The sequence below is a fragment of the Medicago truncatula genome, chromosome 7 (assembly GCF_003473485.1).
Source record: "Medicago truncatula cultivar Jemalong A17 chromosome 7, MtrunA17r5.0-ANR, whole genome shotgun sequence".
Lineage (NCBI taxonomy): Eukaryota > Viridiplantae > Streptophyta > Magnoliopsida > Fabales > Fabaceae > Medicago > Medicago truncatula.
This window is the reverse complement of record NC_053048.1, coordinates 31,897,739-31,918,916: the sequence shown is the minus strand read 5'-3', so window position 1 is coordinate 31,918,916 and position 21,178 is coordinate 31,897,739. Positions and strand designations below refer to the sequence as shown.

General features: G+C 31.1%; 1 protein-coding gene and 1 pseudogene across 1 annotated transcript; both read left to right on the top strand.

Annotated features, from left to right (window-relative positions):
- Window positions 1–10,500: 10,500 nt before the first annotated feature.
- On the top strand, window positions 10,501–14,168 carry LOC25498749 (GDSL esterase/lipase CPRD49). Its single transcript, XM_013593686.3, has 6 exons — window positions 10,501–10,700; window positions 11,806–11,883; window positions 12,264–12,404; window positions 12,512–12,585; window positions 13,416–13,562; window positions 13,650–14,168. The coding sequence occupies exons 1-6, from the start codon at window positions 10,590–10,592 to the stop codon at window positions 13,858–13,860; spliced, it is 762 nt and encodes a 253-aa protein (XP_013449140.1). The 5' UTR covers window positions 10,501–10,589; the 3' UTR covers window positions 13,861–14,168.
- A 2,115-nt stretch (window positions 14,169–16,283) lies between these two features.
- LOC120576925 (GDSL esterase/lipase At2g38180-like) lies at window positions 16,284–17,737 on the top strand (annotated as a pseudogene).
- The last annotated feature ends 3,441 nt before the right edge of the window (window positions 17,738–21,178 follow it).

The following is a 21,178-nucleotide window of genomic DNA, read 5'->3' as shown; positions in this document are numbered from 1 at the left end:
CATCTCCATCTCTATCATTTTTGTTCTTCATAATACCTAATTTTATATCTATCATTATTATCTTATCTGGATTAATGCGTAATGAGTGTCTCACAATTCACAAAATTAAACAGTGTCTGACCATACATGTTTAAACGTAGTCCTACTTAATCATTTTTTTTTTTTTACCAACTTATGCATGCTATCAATGTAGTGTTTGTTTTCATATTCATCTAATGAATGTCAACACATAGTTATTTTTGGATATTAATTGTTTTTAGGTCATGATCTAGAAAATCCTTTCTAGCATGCATAGAAAAAAAAAATAGCTCTCTTTTTACAACTATTTTTTAAAATAAAAATTGGAAATATTCACAGCTCTAGTAATGTGGATATGTGAGGTGACCTAGAATAAATATGCCAAACAATTATTCTATTTTTTATTTAAGAAACAAAAAGAAAACCCAATAAATTATTCAGATGATGCACGCCCTATATGTAGGGTCTTGTAATATGATATGTCTGGTGACCATGAACAAAAAAAATGTTCAATTATTATCCATTTTATTCATGATATTGATATGTATTAAAAAAGACCAATAATTCTAGTGAGAGAGATGATAAGTCCTTGCACATATCTTCGACATCACCATGTGCTCCATCACCTGTGGGGTTGGAGATTCTTCATGAAAGAGATTCTCAATAGATTCTTTATTTTTATTTTTATTTATGAAAAATGCTAGTAAGATGTGTTTTAAGAGTAAATGTTAATTAAAAAAATTATATATAGTATTTTTATTTCAAAAGTTTTGTATTTAATGCTTGGGTGTGTGGTGTGTCATTAAGGGTCAGATTTAGTCGTTTATTTGAATTGTCGATGTTGAAGGAGGAAACAGTGTCGGCGATGTGCGGTTTAGGGTGGGGGTTAGATGGTGGAGCGTGGCTTTGGTGACGTAGATTGTTTGCATGGGAGGAGCAGTTGGTAGAAGAACTTAGACTTTTACTTGAAAACATTAACTTGCAGGTTACTAGGAACGATAGATGGTTGTGGAGATTGGATTCATCTTCTAGTTACACTGTTCGTAGTGCCTACAAGTTTTTGAATGAGCAGTTTTTTATTACTTCTGAGGTTCAGCTACCCTTCGTTCGGCATAAAGACGTTCCATTGAAGGTCCTGCTTTTTGCGTGGCGTTTGTTTCGAGATAGACTATCGACCAAGGACAATCTCTTTCGTCGTCGAATCATTGATGTAGAAGCTCAATCTTGTGTAGGAGGTTGTGGTTTGGTCGAAACATCTCCACACTTATTTTTACACTGTAATTTATTTGGCTGTGTTTGGAATCATATTTACGGGTATGCCTGATAATGTGGCAGATCATTTTTTACAATTTAGTCATATTGGGGGTGTTGCGAGGTGCAGGCAATCGTTATTACAGGTTATTTGGTTCGCAACAACGTGGGAATTATGGAAAGAAAAAAACAATAGAATTTTTAATGCTTTTGGATAATTCTATTTCTCAGGTGGTGGACAAGATTAAGGCGGTAACCTTTAGGTGGTTGAAGGTGAGGATCGCTTCTATTCCTTTCAACTATCATGGCTTGTGGCTCAATCCGTTTACCATTCTTGGTATATGCTAATTTTGGTTTCGTTTTTTTGGTTACTTTTTTGGCAATTGGTGATGCCTTGTAAATTTGTCTGATACTTTCTCTGTTTTTTTGGTGTTTCTTCCTGTGTACTTCTTGTACTAGGAGGGCCAAAAGTTGTCGTAATATATCTCATTTTAGCCTCTTAAAAAAAACAAAAAAAAAATTCTTAAAAGTATAAAGTTTCTTTAATATGTGCACTTGCAATATTAATTTTTTGGCGTGACCTCTTTTTTTTTGGTGCTGTGCACTTGGAATATAAGTTAGCATAATCTTTTGTTTTTTTATTTGGTGGATTATAACTTATAAGAACGGACAAAAATAATTGCACCATGAGGGGGTTTGAGTGTAAACCTAAAGCTCTTCCTTCATAGTAATTACTTTTTTTTTGGTTACAAGTAATTAGTTCATTTAGACCAAAAAAAATTATATGTAATTATCCATCCACATACTTCATTTTTTTTTTCTATGTTTATCTAAATAAATGTTTCTTGATATAGATTTGGTTTTCTTTCGTGCTTTTCCATACTTTTGACGTTTTAGTACATCGTTGTTTTATTTATTGTCTTGGTACAATATTGTTTGATTTTTTTATTTTTTTTGTGGTGGCTACGGTTCGAACTCTGAACCTTGCATATATTATATATTGTTCATACCAACTAAGATAAATTCACGAGCACGATTTTATGTTTTATTATGTCGTTTGTTTTGTTTAAATTGATATATCAACTTCAATTAATTACTACTGATTCAATTAAGACTGGTGCTAGTCACACCCCTAAAAAAACAAGCTACACCCCAAAATGACTAATATACCCTTTAACTAAAATAAAAATTTCAAATTAACTAAATTTACATTAACGTAAATTGAACATAAGTAAACTTAATTTACATTAACCTAGATTGAACGTAAGTAAACTGAATTTACAAACTTAATTTACATTAACCTAAATTGAACGTAAGTAAACTGAATTTACATTAACCTAGATTGAACGTAAGTAAACTTATAACCTAGATTGAACGTAAGTAAACTGAATTTACAGTAACCTCTTATATACATACGTAAACTAAATTTATATTAACCTAAATTGAACTTAAGTAAACTTAATTTACATTAACCTAGATTGAACGTAAGTAAACTTAATTTACACTAACCTAAATTGAACATATGTAAACTTGAATTTACATTAACCTAGATTGAACGTAAGTAAACTGAATTTACACTAACCTCTTATATACATACGTAAACTAAATTTACATTAACCTAAATTGAACATAAGTAAACTTAATTTACATTAACCTAGATTGAACGTAAGTAAACTGAATTTACACTAACCTAAATTGAACATACGTAAATTTGAATTTACATTAAACTACATACGTAAACTACACTAACCCCTTTTATATACATACACGTAAACTTAATTTACACTAACCTCTCACTTAAAATCAAATTGACATGCATATCTCATACCAAAACAAACAATAAACAAATAGAAACTCATCGAAAATGAAATTCATGAAATTCACTAACCTTTATGAATATAGTACAGATCAATAACAAAGATGTTGATTCAGATATTGATTTCACATCTATGGTGATTTGTGGATGAAAGGGGATAAAGGTTCAGAATAATCATAAAAGATGGGTTTTTCTTCAATTAATAATTTAGACATTACTATTACAAATATCAATATATCGACCACTTTAATTCTGGCAGATTTATACAACTTTTTTGTGTTATGCTTTTAATTTTTATAATGTGAGTTTGTTCGCATGAAGGAATGTTTTTTTTTTTTAACAATTACTTCAATTCAATTTTAACCGTTGAATTTTTGTTGTTTACCATGTATTTTAACAATTTGAATGAAGGAATGTTTTTTTTTTTTTTCATCCAGAAAAAAATGAAGGAATGTTTTATTTCATCGAGAAAAAGAATCGCATATTGATTTGTTTATTTATTCCTTAAAAAAAAAAAAAAAAAAAAAAGGAAGAGTGGAAACTGCCTTGTAGGGTAGATATAAACAACTGATTTAGAGCCAGACATTTTTATTTTATTTTTTTAAATCAAATAATCATTTTGGATGTGTGCATTTATTTTCTTTCAACAAAAAAAAAAGGTATGTATTTATTTATTACATATTTAAAAAAAAATAGACACATATGAAAAGAAGATCTAAAAACTTCTTTAAATAAAAGTTGTTTTGCGTATCTCATCTAAAAATCATTATTGATAACTGACTTTTTAAAAAATTGATTTTCATTTTTGTAAACAAACATAAATAACTTCAACTTTTTAAAAAATCTCTAAAACTAATCTTAAATTATTAAAATAACAAATCTTTTTTTTTTATAATCTGCAACAAATGAACTCTTAATCTTTAAAAAAGAAAACAAATAAACTCCTAGTTACATTTATTTTTCCTTTATTTTTTTGTTTTTATTGAACACTACAAGATGAATTACACAACCTAATGAAATATATATATAAAAAAAGAAGATGATGTAATTACAACAATGTAATACTTGAATACCATTATACATAAACTTTTACATTTCAATGATTTATCAAATCATTTCACATTTACTTCAAAGTTTACAAGATGTTTGAATAAGATTGATAGCATGGTCGATCTATTATACTAGTTACAATGGGGTTGTTGGAAAAAAAAATTAAGTGGTTGTAATCGAGGGTTGAAAATGAGGTGGATTATTTGGGGTTGAAAATATTTAACATGTTGAATGAGGAGGAACGAAGTGGGGGTCATATAAAATATTCGGTAAAATCTTATTGGTTGTTTTGATTTTTTAAATTTTTATCTCATCCTAATTATTTCGGGTAAATTATTTCATAGTAAATCAATTTTTATTTAATTTTTTTCACCATAATTCATAAATTTTTTGAGGTCCATGGGTCTAGGCCAGCCTTGATGGGCTTTGGGTCGGACCTATATCTTCAACACAAATAAGATCACTACAAGAATTTAAAGAATGTTGTTCACATATGGTATTTGGCTGAAAACACCGGTAATTTATCAATACAATCCCATCGGCGGTTAACTACCGATAAATTTTAGCTGACGGCAGTTAACTGTCGATGAACATTTTCGTCTTTTACTTGTATTTTTCAGCCAAACCTAAATTGTCAACAACAATCTTCTAAGAACTTACCAATTTGCACATGAACCATAAACAATGCCGATTCCAACACAAAATGGTGTAGAGACTGCATGAGTAATAGTTGATAGACTCAATTGATTTGATTCATACCTTAACAAAATATAAATGACAACACTAAATCCTAACATGTCAAAGCTAGACAAAACATTGATTCACAATTCATAATAATGTAAAGTCCTTTTCCACTAGCAGAACTATGACAAGGTAAATAAAACAAGTAAAATGCATTGAAATCACTAATAGCATCCCACATTTAAATTATCAACACAAATCTTATGGACAAAGCAAACCCTTGGGAAACGGGTTGAGCATATGTCATGATGTCCATTTTATTTAGTTTTAAGGTCTCTTTATGGTTAGGATAGAATAAAGATAATATATGATATATAATTGGGTAGAGACATGATATTATATTTACATGACAAGCATTAACATATCATGTGATTGATGCGCACATGATAACAAATAGAATATCATTATTTTATTATAATTAAATGAAAAAATTACTCTCATAATCAATAAAATATTAAAAAAAACATGTAATTAATTATTAATAAGTAAGGAACAACACTATTTTAAAAATGGGAGAATATCATGATAATAAATAAAGAATGAATTTATATGCTCTGGCTTTAAACAGGGCCCCCGCAAGTGACGGTGGGATTGGTTCCTTCGGATTAGTCGATTCTTGGATCAGATACCGATTTTTTTTAAAAAAAAAAAAAAGAATTTCTAATCTTGTCAAGTTAGTTTGTAACTCAGCCTATACTCAGGATAAAAATTACAAAAGTAATTCACGATAGGATACGAAAATAATTTATTTTATCCTATCTATTTGGTGCATCAAACATGAGATTTAAGTAGAATGTGATAAATATATCATATCATATCATGTCTCCCTATCCCGACCATCAAACGGCCCCTTATGTCTTTGAATTGCAATAATAAAATTGGGGCAAACTTGTTTTATTTAAGCTCAATAGTGTTTTCTTTATTCAAACATATGTTGAAGCAAGGGGGCGCAAAAAGAGAAATTGACATTTAGTAGGAGATATATGGTGCAACACTTAGGGACTGTTTGGATGAGAAGAGAAAGTGAAAGGAAAGATAGTATAAGGAAAGAATGTTGAAAGAATGAAAGTGAGTAGAATGTGAGTGGAAAGTGATATGATTTTCTGGTTTGTTTGGTTGAAGTGAAAGTGAATAGAAAATGAGAGGAAAGAAAGATGTATACTTGAAAAAATGACATACACACCTTTAAGTAAAATAAAATCTAAAGATATTTTTTTTATAAATATAATCTTAATAAAATACACACATATATAGCTCAAATAAATAACGATAAATATTCTCTTCATAAGAAACTATTCTCACATTTTTCAATAAAAAAATGATTATATAATAATAATATTATAAAATAAAGATTATATTTTGGCATGAGGCTGTTTTTGTCTTTCTCTAATTCCCCTTGCTATCGAAAACTTTCCTTCCTCTCATATGTGCAACCAAACCATGGAAGGTTTCTTTGAAATCTGTGTTTCCATTCTTGATACTTTCTTTCCTTAGAGGATTAGCTGTTCTAAACAGACCCTTAAGGAAAAGAAAAAGTTGATCAGTAATCAAGAGCAAATATGCCGCCTTTCAATGATGAAATTATAAATACCATTAGCAATTGGAACCAACCGCCACCTCCATTCACGCTCCTTTATTTGACAATCAATTTGTAACGGATTTGTAACAATTCAACAACTTATGCATTGATGTTAACATTAGTTACTAAACTTATGATTTTCCTCGTAGCTTCCCTATGTAAAGCCATCATGAACCTTTGTGTATAAAGGTTACACGAAAATTGAATAAGGACTCAGATGAATTTTGATAAAAAAAAAAAATGAGTATTGCTCTTTTGGTTCTGAATTGAATCAATTTTTGATCATATCAAAAATCTTTTTTGGTAGTGATCATCACGGTCAAAAACTTATCACTTCCTTGGATTAGAAAATGTGACATCCATCTTCTTATCATCCATTCTTGTTTGAGTCAAATTCATCCCAAATTCTATTTTTGATTCACAAATTTGTCAAAATTAACCAAATTCAGAATTTTATCAAATTCACTAATTTTGTCCTAAATTCTGTTTTTATTTTACAGATTCATCCAAATTAAACCAAATTCAGATGTTTGTCAAATTAATCAAATTCTCCAATTTTGTCCTAAATTCTTTTTTTGTTATACACATACCTGCAAATTAACCAAATTCAAAATTTTGTCAAATTAATCAATTCACCAATTTTGTCCCAAATTCTTTTTTTATTTTATAAATTCGTCCAAATTAACCAAATTCAGAATTTTGTCAAATTAATCAAATTCACTAATTTTATCCTAAGAGAAGTGCTAGCGTCAAACGCTTAAACACTCTCCTTTCATCAAACGCCCTGCCATTGGACCACGTAATCTGTATTTTAATAATTTTTTTTGGCTACCGGTTGGCTTTTCACGTTTAACTTTTTAATTTTTCATTGTTTGCTAAAAAAAAACTTCATTCATTGTATTTCTATGGACAGAAAGTCAATAATAGTAACTTCCCTGTGCTAGTTGTCAACGCACCATTTCATCCACCAAAACTCAACCCTACCGCCACCTCCATCCACCGTTTTCTTATAAAAAGTTTCACAGTTCAAACCACTACCACCATTTTCTTGAGATTAATTTAAAACAATCATCGTTCAACAAACCAGTCAAGATCAAATATATTTATCCCTTCTTGGACTATCAACTTTCAATCAATCTTTAGGTTCAATTACTGCCTCAATTTTTCTCTCCTATATGGTTTCGTTTTCAACTTCTTATTCTTTTTTTTTCCCTCTGTTACTATCATTATTTCTGGCCGTGTTTTACACGATGGCACTTAATATTGTTTCAACTTTGAAGATTATTCGTTTACACAAACAAACAAAATTGTTGTGATTAAAGTTTTACTAAAATGACATAACCAGTCCTCTAGATGTCCTTTACCTGCGTCGTGAGCCCCTGACTTCAATCACCGACCTACGACCTTGACCGTCGTTCCGTATTTGTTGCGAGCTACCACGTCCGGCAACCGATAATCACAACTGCTCAAGCACTGTTAGTGGCGGTGGCTACCATAGACAATACCTCAGAATACAAACAGAGACAGAATGGTCGTGGTGAAGTATCCTGCTGTTTCAAATGGTGAACGGAGAGACCACAATATAATTAATTAATTAAATAAAATAAAAATAGGCTAACTGGTTAAACCAGTAAACAAGTAATGAGTTTAAATGAATTGGCAACGTGGCATCACAATAAAGCGTGTGTCAAAAAGCGGGTGCTAGAGCGTTTGTAATTAGCATTTCTCTTTGTCCTAAACTCTGTTTTTGTTTTACAGATTCGTCCAAATTATCCAAATTCAAAATTTTATCAAATTCATCAATTTTGTCCCAAATTCTATTTTTGTTTTACAGATTCGTCCAAATTAACCAAATTCAGATTTTTTTTCAAATTAATCAATTTTTTCCCAAATTCTGTTTTTGTTTTACAAAGTTATAATTAACCAAATTTGTAATTTGTGTCAAATTAATCAAAATCATCAATTTTTAGACGAAATTGTCATAAATACGCGAAAATTCAAACACAAAGTACAAAAATCACAAAAATTTATTGTTTATATGAAAATGAACCATTTCACAAAATTATAGTTCATCCCAATGCGTCATTAATGTTTTTTTTCTTCTTTCTACCATACTCCCTCCGTTTTTAAATATAAGCAAAATTAACTTTTTAGGGTCATTCATTTAATGATGTACGTGGTCTATATTATGAACCAAATTCATCATTAAATGAATAAATCTAAAAAGTCAATTTTGCTTATATTTAAAGACGGAGGGAGTACCTTTTATTATTTGTTGCTCTCTTTTTTTTTTTTTTATAATTCTTTTATTCTCTTTTTTCCATCTCATTAATGATGGATAATTTTGTAAAATCTCTCATAATTTTGTAATATGTGTCAAAATGGGGTAGCACTTGAGTGAAATTGTGGTTGGTGACTTTGGTCAACCACAATGTCACAAGTGTCTTTCTTCTTTTTCTTTCACAATATTTTGTATTTCTTTGTACACTTGTGACAATGTAGTTGGTAATACCACCAAGCACAATATCACCCAAATATTATTCGTCAAAACCTCAAAGTTGTGAACCCTCTTTATTTACCAAAACATAAAATAAAATAAAAAAAATCAAAACGACTTGTAATAAATACTGAAGGAATAATGTTTACTACTTTCTCTTCTTTTCAATTCTCTTAATCTCTTTAACCCATCTCATTAGTAAGCAGTGATTTTATCATAATTTCTCTTTTTAATACAAAAATTACTCCCTCCGTCCCTTAATATAACCCCCCATTGCATTTTTCACATTTCTTAAAAAATGTTGTCTGTGCAGTTAATGTGTCTGATTTATGTTACAATTTTACTAAACTACCCTCATTCCACTATTAATGGATTACCTCGGTTGCCTTTATTATACTTACATTAATTGTACTTTTTCATTGAAGATCAAGAACCACACCACCATATTTATGACAACGCCTCAAAATAAAAGCTCATTACCACTTTTTTGTATTCTTTTTCTTCATAGCTGTCATTTTCATACTCATATTCGGGGAACTTCTCAATGTGCACATCTTGGACTTCATTTTCTTCAGTTTGTTTGGATTGGACTTCATCTTCTTCAGCATGTACCATAGCAGCAACTTGTTGGACTACCTCTGATGCAACACTATCATAGGAATCTTCCACTACCTCCATTGTAATGTCAAAATCGTATGAATATTGGACTACCTCCATTTGTGCCGTAGTACTAATATGGTTCGGATAATAACAATGGCTTCTCATTTTATACTACTCCTACCAAACTAGAGTAAGGTTATCAAGAGTCACTAGGGAGTAATTGTTACGAATGCATACAACCAAAGAGAGAATTAAACTCTTTTCTCTTCCCGGTGTTGTTTAATGAGATAATGTGAAAAGTCAATTTATTGTAATTTTAGAATTAGTAGTAATATTAAATAAGGGTATATATGGAAAAAATAATTAATGCGTGTTGTAATTTGAAAAAGGATTTACATTTAAGGACAAAAATAAAAACAAAAGGGTGGTTACATATAGGGACGGAGGGAGTAAATTTTTAGAATGTATAAAAATACAAAACTACTGAATCTGTACTTTAACCAATTATGTAAGGCCTTTGAAAAAACAAAAAGCTGACGTAATTGAAAACTCAAAGGGTGTGTTTGTTTCAAGTTATAATTTTTGATTTTCGGGAATAAAATGATAGGAATGTATATGCCCATGTTTGTTACAAGTTTACTAAATTTTATTTCCGGGTATAAAATGTTCCTGGGAATAGAAAAAATTTCCTAAGGAAAAGGGTGGGAATAAAGTTCCCATGGAGATGGGAATAAATTCATAAATAGTTTACCTATTATAATCCCTATATTTATGGTTCCTAGGAATATTATAAAGCTAACCAAACATATTTTTCCTAAATTCCTTGGAATAAAATTCTCATCTTTATATTCCAAAAAAATATTATTCCTAGGAATAAATTTGGTAAACTTAAAACAAACAAATCCAAAGTGTTACAAATAGAAAAATCGTTAAAATAGAGAGTAATAATAATTATTTATAATTATCTTTACACTGTTCTTCTTCTCCACTGAGTCAGTCACACATCATCACCACCACAGTGTGTGTCAGTGAGAGTCATGGTTGGACCATCTCGCCCTCAATTCGTTCTGTTTGGTTCTTCCATTGTTCAGCTCAGTTTCTTGAAAGAAGGTTGGGGCGCTATTCTTTCTCATCTCTATTCTCGCAAGGTACTTCCTTCATCTTTCTTCTTCCTCAAACCTTTTTTCATTCTATTATCATGCTTTCTGTTCCTGAAAACGTGTACGATCAATGAATTATGTCAAGTATTACGATCGAGTTGACTTTTTTCTATATTTTCAGAAATGCATACATATTGATTCTTGTCAATTTGCAACGTTCATTAATTTATTACTATCGAGTTATGAGTAAATATTCTTAGGGATATATTAATATTATTTCATGTTGAAAAATGTGCTAGCTAATTCACCATATGGAAGAAATTTTCAAATGATAAATTAACCTAATTTTTTGAGGTATATTCTTATTTTTGCAATTTGAAAGTGATATGTACACATACATATTAGTAGTTATAGGTTAATGACATTATTAATATATGAGTTATTTGTTAGGTTTGGTTAGTTATTGTAGTTGAAGAGATTTGAATTTCATGATAGGAAGAATAAGGTATGCGCGGGTACGATTCAGGGTTAATCTTGTAAACCGATCTGTAGTATTTAAATACAAGTTGTATTCTCTAAACCGTAAACTTGATTCATAGAAAGTACTTCGGCGGCACCACCGTTTGGAGAAGTAGCCATAATTGGCTAAACTTCGTAATGTAACACCGTGGATTCGTCGTCTATGTATTACGTATCTTTTTTACTTTTGAACCAGGTTGCTGTTTTCACAGTTGGGGGTTGAACAAGTATTATATAGGAGGTCCATGATTTGATCCCTACTAACAAATTCAAATGTAGTGAATATACAACTACAAATGTGCACCTATCAAAAAAACACTTTATTTTGAACAAGTGCTGGTCCTATGGCATCTCTATCAATGCCTCTTTTTACTAGTACAGGGCCACCAATTTAATGCTCCTTTTATCCAGTACATGGCCATCGATTTAATGCTTATTTCTTTCAGTACAAGGCTACCAATTTGTGATTTTCTATAATTTATAATTGTTTCAGATTATTATAAGAAAATGCTTAACTTTTTATATTATCAGCCAATAAAAGAATGAAGTTACTTTTTATTTGATTCATCTTTTTGTGTTTGCAACATGATATGGTCAATGAGTTTAATTTATATCATACAATGTCATTACATAGGCGGATATAGTTCTGCGAGGATACTCTGGTTGGAATACAAGGCGCGCTGTGCAGGTTCTGGATACAATTTTTCCCAAGGTATTGAGATTTTTTTAATAGTAAATGCCCCAATCGAGTCCGAATTTCCCCTTTTTTCATCATGTATCACTTTTCCTTTCCACAAAAATGGTTATTCTATATGTTTTGGTCATCGAGTAAAGAATGATACCTTTGAAAGGATTCTGTAAGTTGAGCAAGTTTGCTATAGATTAGCTTGAAGAATCTTGCAAATGATATCCTCAATTTATCGTAGGAAGATTATTTTTGAATTTTACAATTTTAAATATAATACAATGAATTTCTTAATAATCACAGTATGTAGTTTGTGTTTTCATTTTAGATTCAGATTTGCACAATGTGACTACTTTGATTAAATTTTAAACAGTCACCCTTTTGCTCTGTTGTCTTCTATAACATAGAATGCCACTGAGCAACCGTCGTTGATAATTGTGTACTTTGGTGGCAATGATTCTGTTCTTTCACATCCAAGTGGCCTTGGTCAACATGTACCTCTTCAAGAATACATTGATAATATGAAGAAGATTGCTAACCATCTCAAGGTAAACATTTCACACTAGATATAATACTTTTTGTATTGGTTATCAATATATGAAAGAGACCCTTCATTCTTCAATTATAAAGTTTGACACATCCTAATGATTGCCAGAGCCTGTCAAAGAAGACTCGCCTGATATTTCTCAGTGCTCCTCCTGTCAATGAGGCACAAATTTATGGAAACAGGTTTTGACTGCAATTTAATTCCTATTTAATTATCATATTTTTGCCGAACTAAAAGATAGAGATCCTAGTGATTCTGCACTCATGTTGATACTGTGATGTAGTCACACATGCCAAAGTTACGGTGCTAGAAAACTGGCACATATAGAACTCATGAGTCATGAACCATAGATTGAGTTATATGGAAACAAACTTTTTTCTTGAGCACTACTTTTTGTTCTTTTGAACTATCATAAACACAATATTTCTATTTTTTGAATTGGGGGAGAGATGGCTGAGTTGACTTAAACATCTGATTGCTAATCTGTAGTACTAATTTTTGCACCAAATTTCAAATCCTCTCTTCGGTTTATTGATGATCTGGCTTTTTCCTTTTAAACGTAGGTTTTCTTCTTTCTTCCTTGTTTGTTTAATAAGGTTATGTAAATAAGCTGTTGTTCCAAATTGAGCTTTTTTTTTTCCGAAGAAAAATTGAGCTTAAGGTTAAGTAATATTGAACAGCTTATATCTAAAAATTGACATATTCAGTTTGAAACCAATTCACACCCCCTCACTCATGTTGAATAAATCTGTAGGATTAGGCATCTGTAGGTGAAGTGACAATGGAGACTACAGGGCTTGATACTATTTCACAAACCAATTATCTTAAAAGATCATTCTAATAGACCAAGACATGTGAATAGTTTTCCATTTTAACAACAATGTCATATGATGAACATAGAGAATCACATGTTTCTTTTAAAGCAATTTTAGCATTCTCATTTCCTGTTTTTTTATGTTTATTTATGTTTAAATATGAAACTCTGATGATTAATTTTTTGGACTTCAACCAGTTGTGTAAAGAGGCCGCCAAGGAATAACGAATCGTGTCGAATATATTCAGAAGCATGTTTGGAACTTTGCCGCGAGATGAATATCAAGGCCATTGATCTGTGGTCTGCAATCCAAAAAAGGGATAACTGGCGAAATGTTTGCTTCACGTAAGTTTGCTCTCATATATGCCCCTTAATTGAAAAAACTTCAAATGTGTTTATTCTTCCTTCATTTCCTTGAGTGGTGTTTGATAGGGATGGAATTCATCTGACATCTGAGGGTAGCAAGATAGTTGTGAAAGAGATACTTAATATCCTCAAAGAAGCAGATTGGGAACCTTGCTTGCACTGGAAGTCACTGCCAGATGAATTTGGAGAAGATTCACCTTACGATCCGCTTGGCCCAGATGAAAAAACCTTGAATGTTTCCAGCTTGACCTTTATGGAAACCATGGAATATGACTGATGTGCATTTGGGAGCTAAAGACATGCCCTATTCTTTGAATCATTTGAAAACAATCACGAATAACAGGAATTCAGAACTGTGCCTAATTAAAGAAAAATGCTGTTCTTAGTTCCCATATCACTTTTCCCAGGTTTTTCACCATGCAAGTGTGAACTCTCTGACTATATATGATTGAGTGAATTGCTTAAAATATTTCACCATTTTATGAGTTTTATGTCTTTAGTGAATGTTTTATAGATTTGGATCATTTCATGATAAAATGATTCCACAAAGATTCGTCAATTTTTTTCTTCATAAATATCGATAAAGTTTGATAAAGTCTCGATGTACCATTAGATTGCTTACTTGCCAGTTGACGTTGTTAATTGTTGCCTGTTTCGCTCTTGAAGGCCAAAAGGACAAATTGACTCTTTTGTCATGCCTCCCTTTCAAATCAACAATGTTCCCAAAATCCTAAAACTGTCATTGATCTCTTGATAGCTTGAGCTTGCAAAAAAAAATAAAAAAAACCTACTAGCAAAGGCACAATATAAAGCAAAACAAAATTGGTTGTGATAAAAGTTAAATGTAGTGAATAACATGTTCAACGTTCATTATTAAAAAAACGTGTTTAGGTTTAAATTTCTTGATGAATAGTAAACTTATGTAAATAAATGTTTTTATTTTAATTTATAAGCTCCTTTTTTTTCATAAAATATCTTAACAAACTTATAAATTTACATAAAATACCCTAACAAACTTGTAAATAATACATAAAAGATTTTTTTTTTTATAAGCTCTAAAATAAGCTAATCCAAACGGATCCTAACTTGAGTTTCAATTTTTTTTTTCTTCTCAGAGATTAAATTGGATATTTATTTATTCTATTTTGAATTTTAATAAATACAAAATAATTGGGTCAAATTTAAGTATTTCACATTATTATAAATTAATTTATACGCACTGAGTGTAATTTTTGTTTTGTTTTGTTTTGTGTGTTACGATCATTTGAAAGGAGAAAACTGTCCCATATTTTAACATAAAGAGTCTATGAAGCACTAATTACTTTGATAAAGTGAAACTTTTAACTTTCTTGTTTTATTTTTTAAGCTAAAGAAAATAATTCCTTCAAAAAAAAAAAAGCTAAAGAAAATAATATAAAATAGAAAAAACGAGATATAAAGACTGTGGGACATTAAACCTGACCTAAGAATAATCCAAACATGAATACATCGTGATAAAACAAACTAAAAGGACCACCTTAATCTATTCAACACAATTTCAATAATCATAGACGCAACCTAGCAAAACTGTTTACGGGTGCGAAGCCAAGTTACAAAAAAATATGAAGAGTGAAAATGTGTAAGCAACGGTAAGGGTTTAAAAATGGCGATTGGATTGACCGCCAACACGGTAACTCCCTGAACAAAGTGGTAAGTGGTAAGCTCTTTCGAGCATCGGAACGAGTGTGTAGGCATACATGAACCACCGAACACAACAAGTTAGTAACCAAACCCTTTCGGGTTAAAGTAACTTGACCCTTTCGGGTTTAAAGAACCAACAAGAATAATGCTAACAACACTCACTTTTCAACACTCTCTTCCGCACCCACTCTTTCATTTGATGCAATCAATGTATGTCCTACTACTTTGTGTGAGTTCAATTTTCTAAGTATAGACACACAATAATTTAAACCAATAAAAAAATAATAAGTATCAAAGAGTGTTCAAAAGAGAGTGTTCCTAAATTACTCCGCATATATCTAACTTGCACACCTTCACTTAAATTTAAACCTTCTGTTATGACGTATGAGTGTGAATTACACCTCGTGTTTCTCGCTTCGCCGGCAAATTTAAAAAAGGCTAAAATATGGTTTTGGTCCCTGCAAATATGCCTCGTTTTGGTTTTAGTCCCTGCAAAAAAATTTTGTTGTTTTTGGTCCCTGCAAAATATTTTGTTTTGGTCCCTGCAAAATATTTTGTTTTTGGAAATAGTCCCTGCAGGGACTATTTCCAAAAACAAAATATTTTGCAGGGACCTTTTTCAAAATCAAAAGATTTTGCAGGGACTATTTCTCTAATAAATGGTTAAGTCATCATGTGACACGTGTGCAAATTATCACAAAAGTGGACCCAGGGACCAAAACCAAAATGAGACATATTTGCAGGGACCAAAAACAACAAAATTTTTTTGCAGGGACTAAAACCAAAACGAGACATATTTGCAGGGACCAAAACCATATTTTAGCCTTTAAAAAATCCATCTTCTAATATCATTCTTTATTTTAATTTCACAAAGGAGAAGTTGCAAATTTTTGTATTGCTTGACAACTCATGATAACTAACCCTATCAATCTGAACTATAATAATTAAAGATAATAGATTTTGTTTTTAATATTTGTAAAAAAAATATTTGGTTTTTAATAACTACCTGTATAAGTCTTCAACCCCACACCCCAATTGTCACGGTGTAGGAACAATGATGAGGCCTAAATTTGTGTTGTTTGGTTCTTCAATTGTTCAACACAGTTACTATCAAGGTTGGGGAGCTACTCTTACTCACTTGTATGCTCGTAAGGTACTCTTTCTTCCTTTAATTATAGATTTTTCGATACCTTTTCGAAATAAAAGAGTTTAGTGGCAAAAATCACACACACCAAGCGGGAAAATGTATGTTCGAATCCATGTCATAGCATATAGAATAAACTCTTAATTCATGAGTTGTACTCGTATGAGATTTTTCACTTATAAAATATTCCCTATGAAAAATGAGATTTTAGATGATCACATATATTGGAAAATATTAGACATTTTAAAACTTATATCACTATCACAAATTTGTTGGAGTGATTGGAGGGGAGTCTTTATCTTATGATAATTATAATGCAATGGTCAGTGACTTCTTGCTTATCCTACACCCAACATTGATTTGATGTAGGCTGATATAGTTTTGAGGGGATATGCTGCTTGGACTTCAAGGCATGCTCTCCAAGTTTTGGATAAAATATTTCCCAAGGTATTGAATATAATGACAAAAGAATGCATCTTTTGATTCAAGGCATCAATTTAATGAATACCATTTGCAGCATATACATAAGTTTTTATGTTTTTTATACTTACATTTTTTTTGTCAAGTAGTCTAGTGGCTAGATTCACACACATTATGTGTGAAGAAGTGAAAATCTGGAGTTTGAACCTCGACCCCTGCACAAATTATCCCTGGTAGCTACCAACTGAGCTAAACATACGAGACTTTGTGCACAATGTGTTTATTTTGATTTTATTGACATGAGCTATCTCTAATACAGACGGTCCATGAACAACCAGAATTGATGATTGTGTACTTTGGTGGTAATGATTCTTTTCGTCCACGTCCAAGTGGTCTTGGTCCTCACTCATGTACCATTGGAAGAATATATTGAAAATATGAGGAAGATTGCTAAAAGAGTATTGTTATTTTGATTTCAAATTTCGACATAAATTTAAACTTTAACATAGTTGAAATACATGGTTAATTATGTTTCATACTTCATGAAATTCTAGTGTCCTTTGCAGCTCAATTTTTTTTATGAATGTTAATCTTGACATAATTTGTAATAATTAACAGAGCCTGTCACACAAGATTCGGATTATATTTCTCAGTAGTCCTCCCATCAGTGAGGCACAATTAAAGTTCAACATGTAATAACTTTTGACATTCTTATTTCCTAACTGTGCTATGATATATATTAACAATTAAGTTGCAATGAATCCAGTGATGAATTTGGGCAACCATTGAGGACAAATGAAGATTGTCGAATATATTTAGAAGCATGTTTGGATTTGTGTCGTGAGATGAAAATAAAGGTCATTGATATGTGGTCTGCAATTTAGAAAAGAGATGATTGGAAAGATGTTTGTTTCATGTAAGTATGATCTCGTATATATGCGGCGAAGCCAATAAAAATTGTTTAGATGGACCATTAAAAGTTTGACTAGAAAACTCAGGTGCTTTGAAAAAATAAATTACATAGTTTAATACTAGTATAAATTACGAATCTTTTTTTATTTTTATTTTTTTTATAATACAACTATTAATTTGAGAAATTTTCAGTTGACAAGAAAATATAAAGGAGATTTGAAACCCCAAAAAATTAGAATGTCTGTAGACCTCCACTACCCAACCAAGTATAAGCATGACGAAAATCACATGTCACTTTTAAAACCGTCGAAAATCCAAACCGTTGAAAAATGGTTTAAAAACTCGTAAAATAAACCTATGATTTTTAATTTTCTAGGTGGGCCACTACACCAATTAGTGGAGATTTAGATATGTCGAATACTAAAACAGCAGCAAAATTGTTTATATTCTCGCAAAATATACCTATGCTTGTTAATTTTTTAATTTTTCTGGATGGGCCGTGGCCCACCCTAGTCCATGAACGGCTCCGCCCCTATGCACCTAATCTAAAATGTTTTAAATTTGTTTATCAATAATAATTTAGTTTGGTGGTTTGATTATTTCTTAGTGATGGAGTACATTTATCAACTGAGGGGAGTGAAATAGTAACAAAGGAGATATTGAATGTCATAAAGAAAGCAGAGTGGGAACCAAGTCTATATTGTAAGTTAATGCCAGCTGAATTTGGAGAAGATACACCTTATGATATGGTTTCTCTTGACGGGAAGACAACTGTTAATTTCTCCAATGTGCCTTTTCCTCAAGGTGTAGAGTGGCCTTGATATATGATTCCAAATTCATAGAACAATTTTGATGGGAAAAGAACAATTTTCATTTAGCTTTTGATTTTCACTTTTGGGCTCAACCCTCTTCAAAGTTTGAGTTTTGTCACTCGGCTTTTGTTGTTGTCTATCCTTCTTTGTTGTAACTTTGATTTTGTTCTTGATTGTTGTAACTTCTTCAATCCTTCCCCTGCACTCCTTCTCTGCCGGTTAGGATTATTACTGATTTTAATATATTTAATTCGACTTCGTTTTGTAAATGCATCCAATCAAATTATGATAAATTAGCGGAAAGAGAAACATTCACGTGTTTTACTTTCCGCTCTTTTTATTACGCTAACACTTATAAATTATAAGCGGTATTTTATATAAAATTTTGATTATGATTAAAATTATAAGTATAAATATTTGAGACTTTCAAATTGTAACAAATCCAACAAACCATGCCTATCTTTTTCAATCACAACAATAGTTTAACAACAAATATAATATAAAATTCTAATTTTTCTTAATAACCCCAACATTAAAACATTAATATAGAAAAATTTGTTTAAGGGTATAATTGAAATAATAAAAAAAAGTCATCCTAAAATCCCTTATTCCTTTACATATAGTGTAGATAGATATTGTTCCTATCGTAATGGGACAGTCCTATTTTAATATCATTAAAAAAATTTAATTAATTTTTTTGAATAATATTATTAAAAGATAAAATAATAAACCATAAAGTAGCTTAAAAGAAGAGTAATATAGGAAAAGAAAAAGTCAGCTCAAAGTCATATGATTTTTTTATACATAGTATAGATAAATACACATAAGTATAATCTAAGATCTAACATTAGTAGATAAATACTCATATGATCTACCTGCTCTCTATTGCAGGTAGAATTGAGCTGGTTAAGTCAGTTATTCAACATATGCTTGTTCATACTATGAATATTTACTCCTGGCTTGTAAACTTACTTGGAAAAAGGTTTGTACTAATTTTGATAAGGGAGGCCTCGGTATTAGATCTCTAATTTGTCTAAATAATGCAACTAACCTTAAATCTTGTTGGAAATTGTTTCAATCTGATGAGCAATGGGCTTCTATTCTTAGAAGCAAAGTGTTGAGGGAGTCTTCCTGAATCCAGTATCACATTTTTCTTCTCTCTAGAGTGGAATTAAATCTGAATTTTTAACTTTGCTAGATAACTCCAACTAGTTAGTTGGTAATGGTGGTGTCATTAACTTCTGGCATGATAATTAGTGTGGTGTTATTTTAGCAGAAAGCTCTAATCTTAATCAACAACAGATTGATCAGTATCCTAAGAATTTAAATGCTTATATTCATGATTTCAGATGGTCTTTCCTTGATGACTTGTCTCATCTTATTCCTAATCTGAGAAATCTTGTTGCACAGGTCACAATCCCTATAATCTGCAGGAGGGATAGACTGGTTTGGAATCATAATTCTAAGGGTGATTTAACTCTTAAAGATGCTTATCATTTCAAACAAACTCATTTACCTAAAGTTAATTGGGCTAAGTTGATTTGGTATGCTGATATTCCTCCCTCTAAATATTTGCTTGTTTGGAGGTTTATGATGGTTGGCCTCTATCTTTAACTGCAATCTCAATTTTCAAACAAAAGAGGACATTTGGAACATTTGCAATGGTTCTTGGAACCCTCAATGTAAAGTTGTGGTCACTGTTGCTCTAATAAATCTCATCAATAACATTTGGTTCGCAAGAAACCAAATAAGATTTCAAAACAAGAAAATTCCTTGGAAGTCTTTAATTGCTTCTATTACTTCTAATGTCGCTTTATATGGTAATCTCTCAAAGAAAGTTGCATCTCCTAATATAGCCAACTTTGTCATTTTGAAGAAGTTCAATGTTTATCTTCATCCTCATGGAGCTCCAAATATAATAGAGGTAATATGGCGGCCTCCTCCTATTAGATGGGTAACATGTAACACAAATGGTTCTTCTAACGGGAATTTATCATCTTGTGGAGGCATATTTAGAAACTGCAAAGCAGACCACATGATTTGCTTTGGCGAAAATACTGGAGTTGGTGATTCTTTGCATGCTGAGCTGTCAGGTGCCATGAGAGCTATTGAGTTAGCCAACACTCATTATTTGACCAATCTTTGGCTTGAAGTGGATTCAGAAGTGGTGGTTAGTGCCTTCAAAAATCAATCCATAGTTCCTTGGCATCTTAGAAACAGATGGTTGAATTGCTTGCAATTAACTAGTAGTATGAACTTTTTGGCATCTCGTATATATAGAGAAGGTAATGTTTGTGCAGACTCTTTTGCTAATCTAGGTGCTGATGTTGCTAATCTCACTGTTTGGTATAATCTTCCTATGTGCATATGATCTTCTTTTGGTAGAAATAGATTAGGTTTACCTAACTATAGGTTTATAACTCATTAGAGAGGTTTGGTTTGGCCTCCCTATCTGTTTTTTGAGTTTTTTTTTATTTATTTGTTGCTATTCCATCCTTTTTTTTTTTAAAAAAAAGAGTAGGGGATATCATATAAAAAAGTTATACGAAGTCAATAAATTAAATCCTTACTTTTATACTCCATTAGTCTTAAAATGAATGCTGTTCTAGCAAAGTATTATTTTTTTC

Excerpts from the sequence above, each read along its gene's own strand:
- LOC25498749 (XM_013593686.3), top strand. The coding sequence starts at position 10,590 with ATGGTTGGACCATCTCGCCCTCAATTCGTTCTGTTTGGTTCTTCCATT. Across the intron at positions 12,405-12,511 it reads AGATTGCTAACCATCTCAAG|AGCCTGTCAAAGAAGACTCG; the intron begins GTAAACATTTCA and ends AATGATTGCCAG. Across the intron at positions 12,586-13,415 it reads GCACAAATTTATGGAAACAG|TTGTGTAAAGAGGCCGCCAA; the intron begins GTTTTGACTGCA and ends GACTTCAACCAG.